The 20,829-nt window shown below is 32.3% G+C and overlaps 3 protein-coding genes and 1 pseudogene across 5 annotated transcripts; 3 read left to right on the plus strand and 1 right to left on the minus strand.

Moving 5' to 3' along the window:
- Positions 1-3,908: 3,908 nt before the first annotated feature.
- LOC121232366 (chloroplast envelope quinone oxidoreductase homolog) lies at positions 3,909-6,133 on the plus strand (annotated as a pseudogene).
- A 2,192-nt stretch (positions 6,134-8,325) lies between these two features.
- Positions 8,326-9,510, plus strand: LOC121232162 (knob-associated histidine-rich protein). Its single transcript, XM_041117643.1, has 3 exons — positions 8,326-8,737; positions 9,040-9,173; positions 9,265-9,510. Exons 1-3 carry the CDS (start codon positions 8,454-8,456, stop codon positions 9,297-9,299), a joined length of 453 nt encoding a protein of 150 aa, XP_040973577.1. The 5' UTR covers positions 8,326-8,453; the 3' UTR covers positions 9,300-9,510.
- Positions 9,490-13,859, minus strand: LOC121232163 (cyclin-C1-2). 3 transcript variants are annotated; one of them, XR_005930387.1, is made up of 10 exons: positions 13,703-13,859; positions 13,476-13,582; positions 12,956-12,995; positions 12,478-12,638; positions 12,301-12,345; positions 11,598-11,716; positions 11,385-11,497; positions 10,618-10,668; positions 9,907-10,054; positions 9,490-9,806 (listed from the first exon to the last, which is right to left on the minus strand). XR_005930387.1 is itself a non-coding variant. In XM_041117644.1 (9 exons), the coding sequence occupies exons 1-9, from the start codon at positions 13,732-13,734 to the stop codon at positions 9,705-9,707; spliced, it is 780 nt and encodes a 259-aa protein (XP_040973578.1). In that variant the 5' UTR covers positions 13,735-13,859; the 3' UTR covers positions 9,490-9,704. The 3 variants fall into 3 exon arrangements, 1 of the variants encoding a protein (XP_040973578.1); XR_005930388.1 differs by lacking the exon at positions 12,956-12,995; XM_041117644.1 differs by lacking the exon at positions 12,478-12,638 and having other exon boundaries at positions 11,575-11,716.
- Positions 13,860-14,044: 185 nt separating this feature from the next.
- LOC121232367 (protein SOSEKI 2) lies at positions 14,045-16,115 on the plus strand. Its single transcript, XM_041118180.1, has 4 exons — positions 14,045-14,048; positions 14,300-14,319; positions 14,645-15,540; positions 15,748-16,115. Exons 1-4 carry the CDS (start codon positions 14,045-14,047, stop codon positions 15,785-15,787), a joined length of 960 nt encoding a protein of 319 aa, XP_040974114.1. The 3' UTR covers positions 15,788-16,115.
- The last annotated feature ends 4,714 nt before the right edge of the window (positions 16,116-20,829 follow it).

Below are 20,829 nucleotides of genomic sequence, written 5' to 3' on the forward strand. Positions count from 1 at the left end.
AACTTTTCTTCATTTTAATTTATATATCTTCTTACTACATCAATATCCATTTTATGCATTTCATCAATAACCATTTCATAAATTATTATTTCATAAATTTCATTTCTATATCTCAATTCAATAACTTATTCTCAAGATAATATTAATTTCTATTCATAATCAATCAATAACAATCAATTGTTCAGTATAATCATTCTGTAGTCATCAATTATTCAGTAACATTAGTCTTTCAATAATTATTTAAACCAACATTTTTCAATAATAATAATAATAATAATAATAAATTCATATGATTATATTCAATTAACTCATAAACTATTTCATTATTTCCTATTCATTCTATTTTCACTTCTTATTTCGATATCTCAATTTCAATTCATAATTTCATTTTCTCATACTTTCAATAGTTCAATCGATCAAATTCATTCGATTTTCTCATTTCATTTATTCAACTGATTTCAATATCGATAATTCGATATTTAACAATTTCATGAACCTTAAGTTCATGCTTCAAATTTCATGTCTCAATTCAATTCACAATTCAACTCATAATTTCTTTATCATATTTTTAATAATATGATTAATCAAATTTATTTAATTTTCTCATTTCAGTTATTTACCCTATTAACAAACCCGGACCTTGGCGGATACACGGATCCAACCAACACACCAGTACAGCACTCAACACCTCATCGGCTTTGCCGAAGTAAACAGTAACAGTACAGTACTCAGTACCTCATCGAATTAAACCGAAGTAATAGTAATAGTACGACACACAAGGTGCCTCGTCGACTTAAAGTCTAAGTAACAGTACGAAACTTGTAGTGCCTTATCGACTCAAGGTCGAAGTATCCCTGAACACTTCCAATCCTATGGCATGCCAACTATATCCGACTCAGCCCGACTAGTTAATAGGGTATTCAATTTATTTTTCTATTTCGAATTCACTTTAAATTCAATCACAATTCAATTCAAATTCACTTTTTCACTTTCTAATCAATATACAATTCAATACCAATACATATTTCAGATAAGCACATATAATCATACTTTGATTCAATTGAATCCACTTTTCAATCAATACACAATTTACATATTCACCATATTCATAATTTAATTTACTTTTATTCAATTCATATTTTGGATTCATTTTCCAATCAAGTTCCAATCACTAATCACTTTTCAATTAATATACATTTCAAATAATCATATATTTTCTTCATTCAATTCATTTTGATTCAATTCAAATCACTTTTAATTTCAAATTTGTTCACATTTAATTTCAATAGCCATAAACACTTTTAAATCAATTTCATTCAAATCAATATCATTATTTCAATTACTTTCCTAAATTTATCTACCATGCATTTTAATTAAAATATAACAATTAATAATAAATAGATTTGAATTATAGTAATACAAATCCGGATTTATTCGATTACTCCTCGACAACTTTTTTCTTTCCTTTCGATGCCGATACCTCGGGTTCCTTGTTAGCTGCGAAAATTAAAATTATTATACCATTAATTACAGCACTAATTATAACAAATAATTGAATTTCTATTCAATTTACACCTTATTTTCAATTAGGTCCTAATTAACTCATTCACTTTACTAACTTAATTCTTACTTCATTCTTATTCAAATTCCTATCAAATTCAATCTAACTATCAAGTATTCATAATAAAACCCTAATTTAAAATTTCTTTCAATTTAATCCTTCAATCACAAAACTTATAGCTGCTTTTACAATTTAATCCCTTTATCACTTCTAACTTGAAATTCATTCTAAACCTCTAATTCATATTTTTGTTCAACATGAACTATATTTGAAAACCTATGAACTTCCAAAATATTAACTTAATTTCATCAAAACCTTGTTTTAAAACTTCAAAAATATCAAAATTAAGTAAAAAGGACTTAATTGACTTACCTTTTAAAGCTTAAAGCTTCAAATCCCTAGTTTTTCCTTTTTCTTTTCTTTTTCTCCTTTCTTTCTTTCTTTCCCGTTTGCTATTCTTTTCCTTATTTTCCTTCCCTTTTTATTTACTTTAAATTATATATATATATTATAATAATTACTATAATAAATATCTATTTAATAACAAATATTTATATTACATTTGTACACACATATATTTTACACTTGTCTATCATCATCACCATCCAATTGTCCTTATTTTATTTATTTTATCATATAAAAATCTTATAATATAATTTTTTTAAATTAATTTAACATAATTTATATCTAAATAATTAATTATATAATTAAAATATAACATAAAAATCTTAGATTTCATTTCTTGTTAATGGCTTAATTGACATTTTAATCCTTTTTATTTTCTTTTAATCTATAATTCAACTTTTACCCTTTATTCATTTTAGTCATTTTTCCTAATTACTCTTAATTAAGCTAAATTCACCTAATTAGAACCTAATTAGGTACACCACTAGTTTCATAAATGTTTCTAATAATTATTTACGAACTCATTTCACTAAAACGGAAGCTTAATATTGCATTTTTTCGATGCTGTGAATTTTAGGTCATTACAAGTATTGTTATGGCTTTTAATTTTGGGGGTTAAAAGTAGCTAATTTCTGTTTAATTATGTTTATTTGTTAAGCTAATTAAATTGTAACAAAACGGCACGTTTTGAAGGAGGGAATTAGTTAAGTGAAACAGGGTGTTTTGCTATTCAATTTTGTAACAAATTGACAGCTGTAATGACCATTGTTCTTTTTCTTTTAAGCACCCTCGTGTGTGCTGAATCTGTTATGAAAATACAGTACCATTTTCTCATCCTTTCTACCTTCTCTCTGTTATTTCTCTTTCTTCCTTCTTCCTCCCATTCTCTCTTCTCTCTTCTTCTCTTCTTCTCTTCTTCAACAGCTCTCATCATATAGCAGCTATGGCAGAGGGGCTGCTAATTTGAACGTAAAAATCTACTTCTTCATCTACTTTGCTTTCTTTTATATTTCTTTCTTAGTTTTTTGTCATATATTAATTTTTTGGTTCGTCTCTGTTTACAGCTTATGTTCATCGAGTGCTTATATTCAGGGCAGAGGCGGATAAAGGGAGGCTGGCAGGGGCCCTGACTCCCCTTAAAATGGAAATTTTTAATTTAAGCCCTTGAAATTTTTTTTAAAATTTTAAATTGCTAAAGTTAAAATTGCACTTTGGCTCCCCTAAAATTATAAAGATTCGATTTAATCTTTTAAAAATTATAAAGATATAGGCTATAAAAAATTAAAATTTTATTCGGCCCCCTAAAAATTTGTTCTGGCTTCGGGCTAGCAGGGTTCGGCTTTCTTAAAGTGAAATTTGTTTTTATTTTGATATTTTTAAAATATTTAAAATTTTAAATTAGTAAAGATAAAATTATATTTAGGCCTCTTGAAAATGAAATAAAATTATATTTAGGCCTCTTGAAAATGAATTTTTTTATTTAATCTTTTAAAAATTATATTTTTACAATCGTAAAAATTACAATTTAATTTCGACCCCTAAAATATTTTTCTGACTTCACCCAACTTATGTTAATCACGAGATAATGATTTGCTCTTCGATTTTTTTTTTTTAAATCTGAAGAAATCTGAGACTAAGACGTTAATACTTGACAGCGAAGTTAACTATTTTATTCGCAGCAGTTTGATATAAACTTAGAAATAATAGTGGGTTAATATACAATTCAATACCTGAGTTGGGTTACTTTTTTCAATTTGATACTTGAGTTTCTTTTTTTTTCCTAATTTGGTTCTTGAGTTTGGTTCATGGTTCACTTTGGTACTTGAATTTGGCTTCAATCTTCAATTTGGCACCTAGATCTAAAGGTTCAAGTGCTAAATTAAACATTAAAGCTAAACATAGATACCAAATGGCATATTAACCACCCGAAAAATAATTGCACTTATGTCATAATGGCTGCCAACTTTTGTGCCTATTGCAGCATGTTGAAGTACCAATCCCAACTCCAAATCAAGGTGAAGTTTTGGTTAAATTGGAGGCAATTAGTCTAAATCCAATTGACTGGAAAATGCAGAAAGGGATATGGTGCCCATTTTCACCAAAATATTTCCCCTACATACCTGTTACTTTATATATATTTTACTCTTTTCATCTGTTTTGGTCTTGAAATATTCTTGTGACTCTTTTTCTTCTGTTAACCAAGGTTATTGTTAAAAGGACAGATTTTGTCCATTTGAGGATAATCCCTTTGGTTTATTAACCAACAAGATAATATACTGGTTGACAGATCTCTTAGTTTAACTGGTTGAGGTTATCTTTGTTAGTAAATATTGCACCAAATTGATGAATCATAAATATGAGTTAAATAGTTTGATTTTTCACTGTGTATAGCACATCCCGGAATTTAGCAAGTTTTTCCATCATAAAACGGGAGTAGGAATAAAAAATACTCGACAATCTCAAAAGAATGGAAAGAACGAGTGCAAGGGGAATGATAAAATTTGTTAAGGTGTGTAAATTGTGAAAGCGACCCAGGGTATTATAGGACTTCAACCAGCTAAAAGTGGCAAAAATTGGTGGAGTAAAAAGTGGATTTGATTTAACCAAGAATAATTTAAAAATGATTCAATGAATGTAGGCGAATGGAGAGGAGGAGCGAGAGGAGAACTGGAGAAGGATAGATTTATATTACGAAAGTGAACAGAGTATTCATAAGATTTCAACTAGTTAAAAATAGCAAAGATAAGTTGAGTAAAAGGGAAATTTGAGTAGCCAAAATTAGTTTAAAAATAGTTAATGATTCATGGAATTTAGACTTAGCACAACATACAACATGTAGGGAGAAAACTACCAATTTAAAATATATTGACTTTTTGGACCTAATTTTCGTACATGCATATTCATCCTCTCAACTTGGTTTGTATTAGTCTAAACGTGGGATTCGGACGTTCTTTTAAAATTTCACAGTTTTTCAAACAAGGTAAATTTATGGCATACATGAAAGATTGCTATCTCAAAAGAAAAATTGGCTAGCAATATATACCATTTAAAGTTAAGTAATATTAAAAGAATCTAACTTTAAATCATCAGTAAGTAATGCAGTTTTCTTTGTTGATATTGGGATTGCCCCTTTTTAATCATTAGCTAAAGAACAATATGTTCATTTCTTCTTGTGCAGCTACTGATGTAGCCGGAGAAGTCATAAAGGTCGGACCGAGAGTTACAAATTACAAAACCGGGGACAAAGTTGTAGCTATGCTTAATCATCCTGTAAGTGTTCATTCTTGTTCTTCTTCCTTTTGCTATGGCTATGTTATGATTATATTCGCAATCATAGACTGGAGGCGGACTAGCTGAATATGCAGTGGCTAAGGACAACTTGATAGTTTTAAGGCCACCGGAAGTATCAGCAGCCGAAGGTGAAAGTTTGCCCGTTGCCGGTCTTGCAGCTCTCCAGGCAGTTACTGAGTCAGCCGGGGTCAAGCTCGACGGAACTGGCCGGCATGTAAACCTCTTGATTACTGCTGCTTCAGGTGGTGTAGGTCAATATGCAGTTCAACTAGCAAAGCTTGGAAACACACATGTGACAGCCACTTGTGGTGCTCATAACTTGGATTTAGTCAAGAGCCTCGGAGCAGATGAGGTTCTTGACTACAAAACTCCCGATGGGGTGGCTTTGAATTGCCCTTCTGGTAGTAAATCCGATGTTGTAATCCATTGTGCGATGGACATTCCTTGGTCTACATTTGAGCCTAATTTGAGTACAAACGGGAAGGTAATCGATATGACTCCTGGTCCTAGAGCTTTCTTAGTTTATGCTTTGGAAAAACTTACCTTCTCAAAGAAGCAGTTGGTACCAATGCTTATGATACCTAAGAAAGAGAACCTGTCTGGTTAACTTGGTGAAAGATGGGAAAGTTAAGACAGTAATCGATTTGAAGCATCCGTTAAGTAAGGCTGAAGAAGCATGGGCTAAGATCAGTGATGGTCATGCCACTGGTAAGATTATTGTGGAGCCTTTAGTTTTATGAATGATCCTTGGAGTTCATGTTATTGAGAGTCAATCGTGTTTAGAAATTGAAAATCATGTTTATGTTTATGTTTATGAAATGTATGGATGTTATTGGCTATGACTGTAATGTGAAATATTGGGCGCACATTTAATCACACTTTTTTTTTTTGAAAGAAGATAATGATCCAACGACATAACGTTAATATCTTTTTTCGTATATCTTTGAGATTTATGAAATGTTAAAATATGTTATAAATTTTTGCATTTTTCATAATTTGAAATTTATTTTTTTATTTTTATTTTTTATTTTTTTGTATTTTATTTTTAGAAATTTAGTCTTTTTACATATATTTTAAATTTTAAAATTCAGATTCAATTATTAATATTGTTAAATTTATTTTGTTAAATTCAGGTTAATTATAATGTCGATTTTTTAATTATATTTCTATTAAGAGTATTTTTTTTATTTTAAAATGTCCTACTAACAAATTTATCAAAAAATAATAATAATTTTAACAATTAAAATTGAATTTTAAAATCTAAAATCTAAAAACTAAAAATATTAATTCCTAAAAATAAAAGTATAAAATAAACTTGTGATTAAGCTACAGGTTTGAAACATGATTAGAAGAAGAAATCAATTGTAACAGATTCCAAGATTGAGTGATAACAAAATTCAAAAGAAAAATTAAAAAAAAAAATCAGACTCTACAATAGAAAGCGATGATAGCCAATTTCTTCTCAACAATTCAAAAATGTTAACAGTGGGGAAATAAGATCAAAAGAAAATTTTAAGTGTTATTTGAAATGAAATTTTTAAGTCCTGCCTAAATTAATTTAAAATTTTCAATTAAAATATAATATAATTTATTATGTTAATCATTTCATTATTAGTAATTTAATGATTAAAATGTAACAAATCATAATATTTTAAAATTTAGTGTTCAAAGAGTATGATCACAATTAAAGCTACATTTTACCTTTTTTAATTTAATATTGTAAAATTATAATTATAATTGAATTATATATATATTACAAATGGAATTAAGAAATGAATATTCTTTTGTTTAGTTTTTAATTTTTTTTTAAATATCAATTAAAGACACATTGTAATAGTTTTTTGAACCAAATCGAATCGATCAATTAGATTGATTAGATTGGAAATCGATTGGATACTAATCTAGAGGGAGGCATTAGATTGATTGTCCTAGGAATTAGTACGAACCGGTTGAATTGATTAAAAATTGGTTGAATCGAATTTTATTTATTTTATTTATGATTTAGTTAATCAAATTAAGTTAATCGATGACCTGACTTATTCAATCATTAGTCTAGTATTGAAAACCTTGCACATAATTTTTTTTTATATATATAACCACATGTATCTTCATCTATTTTATAATTTGAGACTAATCTTATTCAAGCTAATGGCAACATTCAGATAAATACCTTACCTAGATGATTACTCCAAAATTCAAGCCTAGTTCAAATATTTAAAGTGTACCTTTCCGCTCCTTCCAACCATTTGTTGGTGTGCATTAGGTTTTTTATTCGTGCACCACATAATTATATTTTATAAATAATTTAAATATATATATTTTTAGTATGTATAATATAAATAATTAATAAATAATTAATATATTTATGATTTTATCCTATATATTTAATATATAGAATAAATATACTTATATTAAGTAAGTTATTGGTTAAGTTTATATTATGAGTTAATCACACAATAACTTAATTAGGAAAATTATGAAAATATTTTATCGTAATTAAAATTAAGTTATATTATTCGAGATTACTTTAGTCTTTTTATTTTTTAAAACAAAATCAATAAAAAATTTGAATTTGGTGAATTTTGATCTCGCGCTATTACATCAATAAAATATTAATTTTATCGCTAAACTAAAAAATTATTTTAAATATTTACATTTTTATTATATTATGCTTATTTTATTATCTCGATTAATTGTATATATTGATAATATTGTTGATTAAGTTTTGACATTAAATCAAGATTGATAACAACGTCATGATAAATAGTTGCAGTGGATTTGGTTCATTTTAACATCATACATTTTTAATGTGTTATTATTAATTAATTTTAAATTATATGTTTTATGATATATTGTATGTTATTTTTAAAGTAGCCTCTGAATTTCAAATACATAGTTTTCGTACACTTACATGTATGGTAGAATTTTTAGTATATATAATAGTAATTTTAAAATTAACACCATAACAAGCATTTGGTTCAAATTTTATCAATATTTTTTAAATTAGACAATTAAGCCACTGATAAAAAAATTTAAAAACTTGATTCAACTTATTTTTTAGCTAAATTAATCTGTCTATACTAATTTTCAACCTAATCAATTCAAGATCCCTCTCCGAATCACCGGCCTAGTCTGGATTGTTTTTACTCAGTACTCTTATAAACCCTAGAAGTGGTCAAAAGAACGGATAGGAACCATGGAACCTTCGCCTGGATGCCCTGTTTCGCACCAACACCGTCCGATGATCCTCTATCCGCATCACCACCATACAATCCTCTGCCCTGCCCACCACTATCACCATCATACAAAAAGCTGCCCTCTCCATCATCACCGCCATCACTATACAATAAGCTGCCCTCTCCACCACCACCACCATCACCATCATCACCACCTCATTACTCACCATTCTCACGTAAGCCCTACTTTAGCTCCTCTTGAGTCCACAACCGCGCCAAACGAAACCCACCATTCTGGCAATCCGTAAGTTTCTCCAACTCTCATTCTTCTTTTAATTCTGTCAAAATTAAAAAGAAAAAAAAAAGAAAAGAGCCTTCGATTAACCCATTTCTGTATTCGATTTTCAAATTTATGACATGGGTTTTCATCACAAAGCTTAGTTATTGAAATTTTGAATTGAAAATTCGGGTGCTAAAAGATAATGTTGATCCTGAATACATGTAAGTTTTTACCATATTTTCTCAATCCCACACCATTGTTTTCTTTAATTAAGTAAAGAATCTCTCATCTGGTTTTTTTATTCTCTGTTTTGGGTTATTAATTAGGGCGTTGCAAGAGCAAGACTATGGACAACTGCAAGAGGAAGTAGAAGAGGATGATGAGGAAGATGAACCCATTTTTGTTCTAACAGATGAATGGAGGGAGTTTTTTGCAAAATCCGAAGCAAAAAGAAAATTGGGTAACAATTTTTTTTCTTCATTTTTCATCTGATATTATGTTATTTCTAATCTTACTTTATGATCATCACGTGTATTTTTGTGTGGATACAGAGAAGAAGCAGGCTAAGAAGAAACAGAAAAACTAAATTCTGGAAATGATGCAAGATTCTTGACTCTACCACCTCGTTTGTCACTCAAATATAGACATATCGCGGGTCGAAGTTAGTCCGAGTCAGTTTTAGATTATAATGTTTTCAGGTTTGAGTTCTTTCATGTTTAGACCAATTTGGGTTTGGCTCAATTTACAAGGCTTAGATAAAATATTTGAATTAATACTAAAAGAAAATCTCAAATGAATACTTCGACATTCACTCTAATAATCTTTCTACATGCTTTTAATAGTACCATTGTAATATCATAGAGGTATGGGTTAAATCAAACCAGACATCTCCATGCTTTCACTTCTTTCTTAATATAGTCAACCAACGTGGCGATAATAGATAATATACAGTCATGCATCACAGTGGTGTTAGGTATTTGTCTTCAACCATCTAAGGATTAAAATCGAGTTTGCTGAAAGCAGCGTTGATTCGTTCATCAGAAATTTTGTAGTTTTCGTAGAAATCTAAAATCTCCATGGAGATGTTCTTCACCTGCAAGTTTTCAATGAAATGATGAAGTTAGAAATTGACACTTTTTTATATTACATATGGATTTAGTTGTTTTCTTGTAACAAAAGAAACTGTAACGCACCACATTCATATCGACGCGAAGCTCTTCAAACCAAGTGGTGATATCTTTCTCTCTGTGTACACTAGCAATGTACATGCAAGCTAAGGCAATCAAATATGGTGGATGTATAAGAATAAGGCCCATCTTGTATGTGTCGTTTACGAGTCCCCTGTGTTACAAGAAAACAGAAACATGTTTTTAGTACATGCAAGACCAAGACAAATTTAGACCAACTGTTGATCAAGAAACCGACTACATATGTTATATGAGGGGTAATAAAGGACCCTGAAATTTCCATCAACAACTTTGGTTTATTTCAGTTCAGATAAAACGGTTTTCTTGAATACAAACTGTGCTTAATTTCTACCTCAACTGACTTCAATTTTCGGTTTCTCAATCTAGAAACACTGAAGTGACCAGCATCAAGTGCAATTCAACAGTAACCACAATATAACATGATCAGAATCCCATCTGTTTGATCTTCATGCGCTATGGCACTAACATGATCCTTAATCTCAATAATAAAAATAATCGTACTGAACAGAGTCTCAAATCAGGCTAAGTTCCATCTGTTCCATGTTACATATAAGTTGCTATCAAACCATTGCAAGTCCTTATCTTTTATCCTTATTCATGTGATGTCTACTTGTGTATTTGTGTTTATGTATTGTCTATCATGCAACGTGCGTAGCATTGGCAATGCCAAATGCAAAATGGAGTTTTGACACTTACCAAGATAATTGAGTCATACTCATATCATTTATGCCAGCATCCTGCAACAACCTGCCAAGATGATAGACACAAAATGCTATTCAGACGTGTCAAAATAAACAATGCCAATGAGCCGGAAGATGAATGCCTGGTCACTTTAAACTTAAAGCAGCTTAGTTCCAAAGAATTTCATATTGCAAAAGGTTATATTAAAGCTGTGTATCAGCTATAAGTTGGTGGACCTGTATAGTATAAAAAAGTATTTACTAAATGCTAACCGAATTCTAGAGAGTAAATTTATCAAAATATAAAACATGAATGCAATTATGTCACTAGGGACTGAAAAAAGATTTAAATCAACAATAGAAAACAAGTGGGTAACAAGAAAAAAGATAGAGCTTAACATGAAGAATAGATAAATTACTTTACAGGATCCTATCTCCGGTATATAAACCTATATTGTTCAGAATCTTCATTTTTTTCAAGTACCCGTGTCTGACAAATGGATATGAGGATATCGCCTCCAAAGATTCCCCAAATACATAGAAAACCTTAGAAAAGTCTAACCATACATGTGCCAGATACAGGTCCGTATTTGACACTCACAACCGAGTCCAAGTAAATAGGTACAGACTGAACTTATTAAGGAAAAACTATGGTTTCATCATTGTGCCATATTCCTTTCTAATCCCAATCGTAGATTGTTAACCATGCAAAACAGCAATGGTGCAACGTAAAATATAACTATGGACACAAAGATTATGGCAAATAAGATAAAATAAACTTACTGAGCTAACGTGCGATAAGGATGAAATACAACTAAATAATAGTTAAGTGCTTCTAAAATCTTCATTTCCATTTCAAGTATTTCTTTGATTTCATATCTATACTTTTCATCAATCTGCAAAAATAAAAATAAAAAATGGCAGGATTGGAGTAAACAACCGAATTTGTAGGGAGCTCAAAAGATTGATCAACCAACTTAGTGATTAAGTGATTACTTAATTTTTTGATGTAAAACACAAGAAGTCTAGCCTGCACGGTGCTTTCTTCCGCCTTGGATGCTAAATATAAGCAAGTAGGAGCAATGAGACGTGGATCATATTCACTCATGCTCTTTCTGAAAGAAAAATGAAAAACTATGGTTAGTGATTTGTAACACACTATATAAAGGAAAACGGAAGCTTCCACAGATCCAAATCTAGCAAGCTATGTTTGTACTAGACAAGCTATCGATACAATGCATCTCTATACATGTAATTCATGATTCTAGGGTGGGACAAAAAAACATGAGCCACGTGCCGAACTTTGCATGGGTTGTTAATAATAAACATCTAACTACAAGAATTGTCTTAAGTGAAGAAGAAGCAAATCAGCAGGGGAACCCCAAAATGGTAGATTTCCAATTTAGCCCCTTGAAATTTTATGAAATTTTATATTAGTATAATGATAAAATTGCACTCCCCCCCCCAAAAAAAAAATTATGATTCATCTCTAGCTTAAGGATTGACATTGTTAAAGAAAACCGGATAAATTTAAAAAGTTGGGATATCGTAGTTGAAATATCACAAGAAATTCATAGCTAGAGAGAGAGAGAGAGAGAGAGAAACCAATGAAAGTAAAAGAGAGGATAGGTTATAAGCTGCTTGTCATCAATGACTAACACAACATTATACATCACCATTACTAAACTAGGCAAAATACCTGGTATAGACGCGTCTCATATACGTAACTGCAGTTACTACAACCCTGAAAAGGAATTTTTTTGTGAATCAAGTTTCTAATGACAAGAAGTTATATTAAAATATCATTCTGCAAAGACACATAATAAAATTCACTGATTTTCCAGGAAAAAAGGGTCTCATAAAGAAAGAAATTAACCTTGTTCAAGCATGATATCATGTTAGCCAACTTCTGGTAATTACTTGCTATAATTCCCACAGAGAATTTGAAACAAACTTTTCTCAGAAGGAAGCCATTATGTAACGGATGATATAGTTATAGCAGCCAAAGTGTTTTAAGTACAGATTAATTTGATAAACCTGTATATGAAATTTGAAAATGAGCGTCTATAAATGTGAATGTGGGTAATTATCAGCTAAAATCAGTTTTGGGTAGCACAACAAGACGGCTACGATATAGAAAATTATATTAACTGAATGTTAGTCACATCATCAGCAATTGAACTAATTCAGATTCACTGATAAATGCTACAATTAGACATTGCCATCATAAGAAACCATAGCATGCATAATATAAACGTAAAGATAAAAAGTAATCAATGCCATCACTGAACGAAAAGGTCAAAGCATTAGTAAACAGAAAGGTATTTCTTAAAAACCAAAGGACAAGATCAAACCTTTGCCTCACTTTAACAGACTGAGCCAGTTTCAATATACCTAAGAAAGTTCCAAAAAAAGAGAAATGCACAAAATCACTAACTTTAAAGAGGAAGTTATATGGAACAAAGCTATTAGTTCAATTTCAAATTAGGGAAAAATTAGGGAATGCACATATTTGCATTGCAAATAACTTTCTAAAACACCACCAATTTCCTTTTATAATTCTAAGTTCTAATTACACACAGACACACACACACACAAAAAAAAAAAGCCACAAAGTAATTGCTTTTAGTACAGGAAAAAAATTAGGAGATTTTTTAAACAATTCCATGGTGAAAAACAAACATTAAAGCTAGAATTAAAAGATTACATCAAAACAAACAAAAACCAAAACCCAGATTAATAAATTTCTTAGCTTATACCCCCTCCCAAGAAAAAAAATTCAAATCTCACAAAATTTACAAAATCAAGTAGAAAGAGAATCTCAAACAGAACCCATAAAAGAAAGAGGGGATTAACAGAGAAAAGGGAACACACAATTCGTCATATGCATCTTAATGAGCTTAAATTCTTCGAGAGTTAAGCCTTTATCTTTATCTAGCTGATGAACCACATCCACTTCTTCCGGATCCAAAAGCTGCTCGCTGCACAAACAAAAATCAAATCAAATGATGAAAAAAAAAACCCACAAATTTGAAACTATAAAAAACCAAATGATGTATTGCAAAATCAATGAAAAAAAAACAGTTTAATTCGGTTGTTACAAGTGAGAAGAAGTCCAGAAATTGGCCGCCATTTTTGTTTTCTTGTTTCTAAGAGAAGAATCGAATTCGTTCCTTATTTATCGAGAACTTAAAATTGACGTCGCAAAATTTAGAATTTAGAAATTCGGTCAAGTTCTAGTTTTGGTCCTTCTACTATAGTTAAAATTTAAATTTAATCTTTATATTTTAATTTGAGATGATTCAATCCTTTTATTTTCTTTTAAGAACAAAAATAAAGTTGGAACGAAATTTGCAATAAGTATAAAGATCCTTTAACAAAATTTGGGCTGATCCGAGGAAAAAAAAAATCCTTATTTAAGCTTAGTTCATTCAAGCTAAAAGATGAGTGGGTCGTTGGATTCATGAATAAATTTCGTTAATTACATTATACATTTGAATTAATTAGTCACACTATAAAAGTAAGAGTAAATTATACTGATAGTCACTTAATTATTAATAATTTTTTTGTTCATCCAACTGTTCAATTTTTTTCATTTTTGGTCATCGCCTTTTAAATTAGTAAGGGAGGATAAATTTTTAGCTTTTAAGATTAGTATAATAGTAACTCTAACCCTCAATATTTATTTAATTTGTCAGCTTTTAAGATTAGTATAATAGTAACTCTAAAGATTAGTATAATAGTAACTCTAACCCTCAATATTTATTTAACTTGTCAGCTTTTAAGATTAGTATAATAGTAATTTTAACTCTCAACATTTTTACATTGTATCATTTTAGTATTAATTCGAAAAATTTTAACTATCAATATTTATACATAGTATAATATAATTTTTTTGTAATTTTTTTTGTAACATTGAGAATTAATTTTAAAAGAATGAAAAAAAGATAAAAATTATTATCTTTAAATTTTTAGTGTTTGTATTTTTAGTATATTTTCAATTAAATTTAGTTAATAATTTTTTTTTAGCTTTTAGTTGAAAGTGTGACAAAAACGGATTGTTAAAACTCAGGAGCTACAAAAACGGATTCGTTTGGCACGACTTAGCAGGAAACGATTTCATTTTCCCATCTGATGGCCAAGAATACATTCTCAAAGGATCGGAGATTCTCGACCACACGATCAACTCTCAAGCACTTGACATAACGTCTTCTTCTTTTCGATTACCAAAACCGGCGGAGTCTCAGAAGTCAGAGAACGAGCATGATTTTCCGTCAATAAGACGGCGGAGGAATCAGTCTTGGAGTTCCAGTGATCTCCATGAGTACAAAGTTTACAAGTCTGAGTCGAGACCCGAATCAATCGGGAGAATCGCTGCTGATGCGTCGACTCAGACTGATGATAAGAGGAGAAGAAGAAAAGCGTTGGTTAAGGAACCGGAAATCGAAGAGCTAGAAAGAACTGAAAGTCAAAGTCAAGAGTTGGAGCTGAATCATACTACGGAGCTGAGTAGGGAAGAGATTTCACCTCCACCGTCGGATTCAAGCCCGGAGACATTGGAACGGTTGAGCTTGGGCAACGGTGGTGGTAGTAACGAAGATAGCTTGAACCGTACGGCCGAGAGTTGCCCAAGTGGGAGGATTAAGGCGTCGTCCGTTTTGATGCAGTTGGTATCGTGCGGTTCGATGTCGTTTAAGGATTGTGGAGCCAGCTCAGAGAAGGACGAAGGGTTCTCGTTGATTGGACATTACAAATCGAGGCTACCACGCGGGGCAGGGAATTGTAGCCAGGAGGGAAAAGAAGCAGGGATTAAGAGGGAAACGGGGAGCTTCTCAAGGGTAAGCTTGGAAGATAAAGAGTATTTTAGTGGGAGCTTGATTGAGACAAAGAAAGAGGAGATCCCTAAATCGAAGAGATCTTCTTCTTACAATGCTGATAGGTAATCCCCAAAATTCATTTGTGAAGCATTTTAATTATCAATGACGTTTTAAGTTTACTTTCATTGCTGCTCAAAATCTTATATTTGATTTATAATTAACTAAATAATAACTATATTCTTTACCTCCTTATAAAAACAGTAAAACTAATTTATCTTGTATTTCGAATGTAATGCCAAAGAATCTAAGTAATTGAACTCTTGATTTAGACATAAACCCAATACTAATCTCATGAAAGGACTGAAGTGAAGAAGCACTGATGATGGTACAATGAGTAAATAGGTTTGAAGCTTTAGTTGAATAATGAACTGTTCCTTACCTGCAATGCAAGGAATGCCTCACCTTTCCAGGGATTTCAAGTCAGATTATTGGTTCTATTTCTGAATATCTGACCCTGCGGGCCTGTTTTATGTATTGAATGTAAAATTCGTACGGGTTTTGCCCGAAAGGCCAGCTTTTGTTACACATATGTAACTAAATACTCTTCATTTGTTTAAAAGTCTTTGTATTCAATGCTCGACATGTATTCAAATATGAGTGCGTGTGATGTTTTGAATTATATGAAAAATCTTTGAAATTTTGAATATTGGACCTATGCTTGACTTTGGATAACACAGCTGTCATGTATGTGTTTGTCTTCCATGGCTGTACTTTTGTTTCTTAAGGAAGGACAGATTATATAAGAAGCTGGCCATTGACATTAATGATCCGTAATCGAATCCCAGGTGGTCCTGAAATTTAAACCTTGCGGTTGGGTTTTAATGTAATGAAACTTATTCGACAAATGATTTGACTACATTAGTACTAGCTTTGAAGGGGGAACCAGGTAGACAAGCACAATTTCTGTTGAGAGTTTTAAGCTTAAATTCTTATTAGATGCTTGATCTGGTTCTGCTTTGTTTGTTGGTCTTTTAATTGGGTTAATTTGGGAACATTTTGTAGGAATATTCTGTAAATATTTTAGGAATATTTTGTAGATATTTTTTTTATTAAAATCCCTTATTTTAAGGGATCATATCTCCTATTTTGTATCTTTCCAAACTTAGAGTTTCCTAAAGTAGTGTCATAGGTTGTATATAAAAACTCTGATATATGTTCTATTTAGTATCAAATACTCTAATTTCTACATGGTATCAGCTTAGGTTACGATTTCTTTTTCAACCTAGACCATGTCCGAAACTCCTTCTCCTACTTCAGAGATTACTTCAAATCCAGAAAATTTTTCTAGTTCCGATGCTCTATCAGATTCATCTGGTCTGACTATCACCTGCCATCGATTGAATGGCAACAATTTTCTTGAATGGTCCCAATCGGTTAAGATTTTTCTCTTGGGCAGAGAAAGATTGGACTACGTTACTGGTGAAATCAAGAAACCTGCTGTGACTGATGCTGGTTTTGCTAAGTGGATGCGTGACAATGGTCAGGTTATGACTTGGCTCCTTAATTCCATGACCCCGAGTATAAGCAGAAACTTTCTTCTTTACACCACAGCCGTTGAAATTTGGAGTGCAGTCCGCGAAACCTACTCTAGCACGGATAACATTGCTGAATTATATCATGTTGAAGATCAAGCAGCCACCCTTAAACAAAGAACCATGCCTGTTACTCTCTACTACAATACCCTTACTGCTCTTTGGCAACAATTAGATTTGTATGCACATTATGATTGGGTAGATCCAAGAGACGCTGCTCTTTATCAGCAAATTGTTACTCAACGAAGACTTTTTCAATTTCTCCAAGGCTTAAATAAGGACCTAGACGAGGTTCGCGGCAGGGTCCTGGCTATTTCTCCTCTTCCCTCCCTTCGAGAGGCTTTTTCTATGGTCAATAAGGAAGAAAGCTGAAGATGTGTGATGCTGTCTGATGAACCATATTCCACTTCTGAAAGATCTGCCTTACTGACCCATCAATCATCTCCTTCTTCCAAACAGGGGAGACCTTGGTGTGATCATTGCAAAAAGCCCGGCCACTCTAAGGAGAAGTGTTGGAAGCTTCATGGTAAGCCTTAGGACTGGAAGTCCAAGCACTCTCGAGATAATAAATCAAGCCTTGTCGTTGCCACCTCTGTCACTAGTTTCACTAAAGAACAGATTGCTGAACTTCAAAAACTATTTGGAAAGTTTCAAGGGTCTTGTGAGGGTAATCTGGTCATAAAAGATCCAGAAGGTAACCTTTCTTCTACTGCATTTTTCTCCTCCCAGTTGACTCCTAATTGGGTCCTCGATTCTGGTGCTATGGATCATATGACTGGTAACAAGGCATTGTTTCACAATTTTTTCCATACCTTTGGTAAAGCTGTCAAAACGACTGATGGTACCTTGTGCAAAATAGAGGGACATGGCACTGTTATTCTCAATGAACAGATTGCACTTAAAAATGTTCTTTTTGTACCAAATCTGGCGTGCAATCTCATCTCTGTTAGTAAATTGTCCACAGACTTGCACTGCTCTGTAATTTTTAATGATCGTGATTGTACTTTGCAGGCACTGAACTCGAAGAAGATGATTGGTAAGGCTAGCTTGCATAATGGTCTCTACATCCTCCCTACCTCTCCTAAAATCGAGATCTCCAAGTCATTTACCGCTTTAGGAAAAGTTGATACTGTTATGTTATAGCACTTTCATTTAGGCCATCCTAGTTTCCAATACCTTGCAAAATTGTTTCCTGCTCTATTCATTAATAAAAGGCCTAATTCTTTTTCTTGCAAAGTTTGCTCTCTTGCCAAACATACTAAATCATCTTATTTTCCTTCTACATACAAGCCTTCTTACCCTTTTGCTTTGATCCATAGTGATATTTGGGGCCCTTCTCGGGTGAAGAATGCTGATAATTGTAAGTGGTTTATCACTTTTATTGATGATCACAGTAGGATAACTTTGACTTATTTGCTGAAAGATAAATCTGAAACTGCTAGTGTTTTTGTGCAATTTTATAACATGGTTCTCACTCAATTTGGGTCTAAAATCCAGCTCTTTAAATCTGATAATGGCAGTGAATTTTTTGCTAGGTCTTTAGGTGATTTTTTTAAGGAAAAGGGCATAGTTCAGATTAGTTCTTGTGTTGGAACCCCACAGCAAAACGGCGTTGCCTAAAGAAAAAATAGGCACCTTCTTGAAGTTACTCGTTCTCTTCTATTTACCACTAATGTTCCTAAATATTTGTGGGGGAAGCCTTATTAACTGCCACATATTTAATCAACCGGATGCCTAGTAAGGTTTTAAAATTTCAAACTCCTCAATCTATATTTTTGCAGCACTTTCCTCATTTTAAGCCTATCTTCTCCATTCTGCCACTTAAAATTTTTGGTTGCACTGTTTTTATCCAAAATATTGCTCCTAATAAGTCCAAGTTAGATCCTAAGTCTTTAAAATGTGTATTGGTTGGGTATTCTTCACTTAAGAAGGGTTATAAATGCTATCATCCTCCTTCTAAACGATTTTTCACCACTATGGATATAACATTTTATGAGCAGGATTCCTATTTCACTCAGGCTGAAATTCAGGGGGAAACATGGAGTGATTTTCAGCCACAACAGGTATCTCCTCCTAATCTTCATTCTCAACCTTCAGAATTGCCATCTTGTTCGCCATTACCTGTAGATCTATCACCTGTGAATGCTTCCATTGATTCTCCTGTAGTACCTATGACTAATTCACCTACACCCACTTTAAACACTCTTCCTGAAAATACACCTACTCCAATTGACGGTCTTCAAAAAACACCACCACCCAAACAGCTTCGTGTCTACACAAGAAAAAGAAGACATATCCCTGAGACTGTTTTGCAATCTGATTCTTGCCGAGAATTGGATTTGGGTCCAGCTGCCGAAATGGAAGAAGAAATCAGTAAGTCCACTACTCTAGATGACTTTCCTATTGCTATTAAAAAAGGGGTTAGACAGTGCACCAAGCATCCTATTGAAAAATTTACTGGTTATAATTCATTGATGCCGTCTTTTCAAGCATTTACAGCAACTTTGGATAAAGAACAGGTTCCCACAAGCATAGCTGAAGCTCTAAAGGATCTAAAATGGAGAAGGGTTGTTGAAGAGGAAATTTGTGCACTAGAGAAAAATGCTACTTGGACCATTACAGACCTTCCTCAAGGAAAAAAGGCTGTCAGCTATAAATGGATCTTTGCTGTAAAGTATAACTCCAATGGCAGTATCCAACGATACAAAGCTAAACTAGTGGCCAGAGGTTTCACGCAAACATATGGGATAGACTTCACAGAAACTTTTGCACCTGTGGCAAAGCTTAACACTATTCGAGTACTCTTAAGTTTGGCAGTAAATTACGATTGGAAATTACACCAACTTGATGTAAAAAACGCATTTCTTAATGGCAAGCTTGAGGAAGAAGTCTATATGCAATTGCCACCTGGCTCAAAGTCTATTGAAGGTAGCAACAAGGTTTGCAAGCTCAACAAGTCTCTATACGGGTTAAAACAATCACCCAGAGCTTGGTTCGAGAGGTTCACTAAAGTCATTCTTCAAAATGGCTACAAACAGTCCCTTGCCGATCATACGCTTTTCATCAAGGTAACTTCTACAAATAAGAAAGCTATCCTAATTGTGTATGTGGATGACATCATTCTTACTGGAGATGATGAGGAAGAGATTAGCAATTTGAAGAAGTTGTTAAACAGGGAATTCGAAACCAAGGACTTGGGAAAGCTAAGGTATTTCCTAGGAATGGAGGTGGCAAGATCAAAAGAAGGACTTGTGATCAACCAGAGAAAGTATGTACTTGATTTACTCAAAGAAACTGGTTTTCTTGGCTGTAAGCCGGCTGATACACCAATGGAGGCAAACTTGAGATTCAATAAAGAAGATGAGTCCTTAGTAGACAGAGAGAAATTTCAAAGGTTAGTTGGGAAACTAATCTACTTATCCTTGACAAGGCCAGATATAGTTTTTCCCGTAAATGTGATAAGTCAACACATGACTAATCCTACTGAAGTGCATATGGCAGCAGCAAATAGAATTCTCAAGTACTTGAAGAAAACTCCAAGACAAGGCTTAATGTTTAAGAAGACACAATACAGAACTGTTAAGATTTTTACAGACTCTAGTTGGGCTGGAGATCTCACTGAAAGAAGATCCACTAGTGGGTACTGCACTTTTGTTTGGGGTAACCTTACAACTTGGAGAAGTAAGAAACAATCTGTTGTTTCAAGAAGTAGTGCTGAAGCTGAATTTAGAGCACTAGCTTTGGGGATATGCGAAGGAATTTGGCTACTTAAATTACTAAAAGAACTTGGCACAAATTAGGAGGATCACTTTGAAGTTT

Source organism: Gossypium hirsutum, chromosome A07, assembly GCF_007990345.1.
Source record: "Gossypium hirsutum isolate 1008001.06 chromosome A07, Gossypium_hirsutum_v2.1, whole genome shotgun sequence".
NCBI lineage: Eukaryota > Viridiplantae > Streptophyta > Magnoliopsida > Malvales > Malvaceae > Gossypium > Gossypium hirsutum.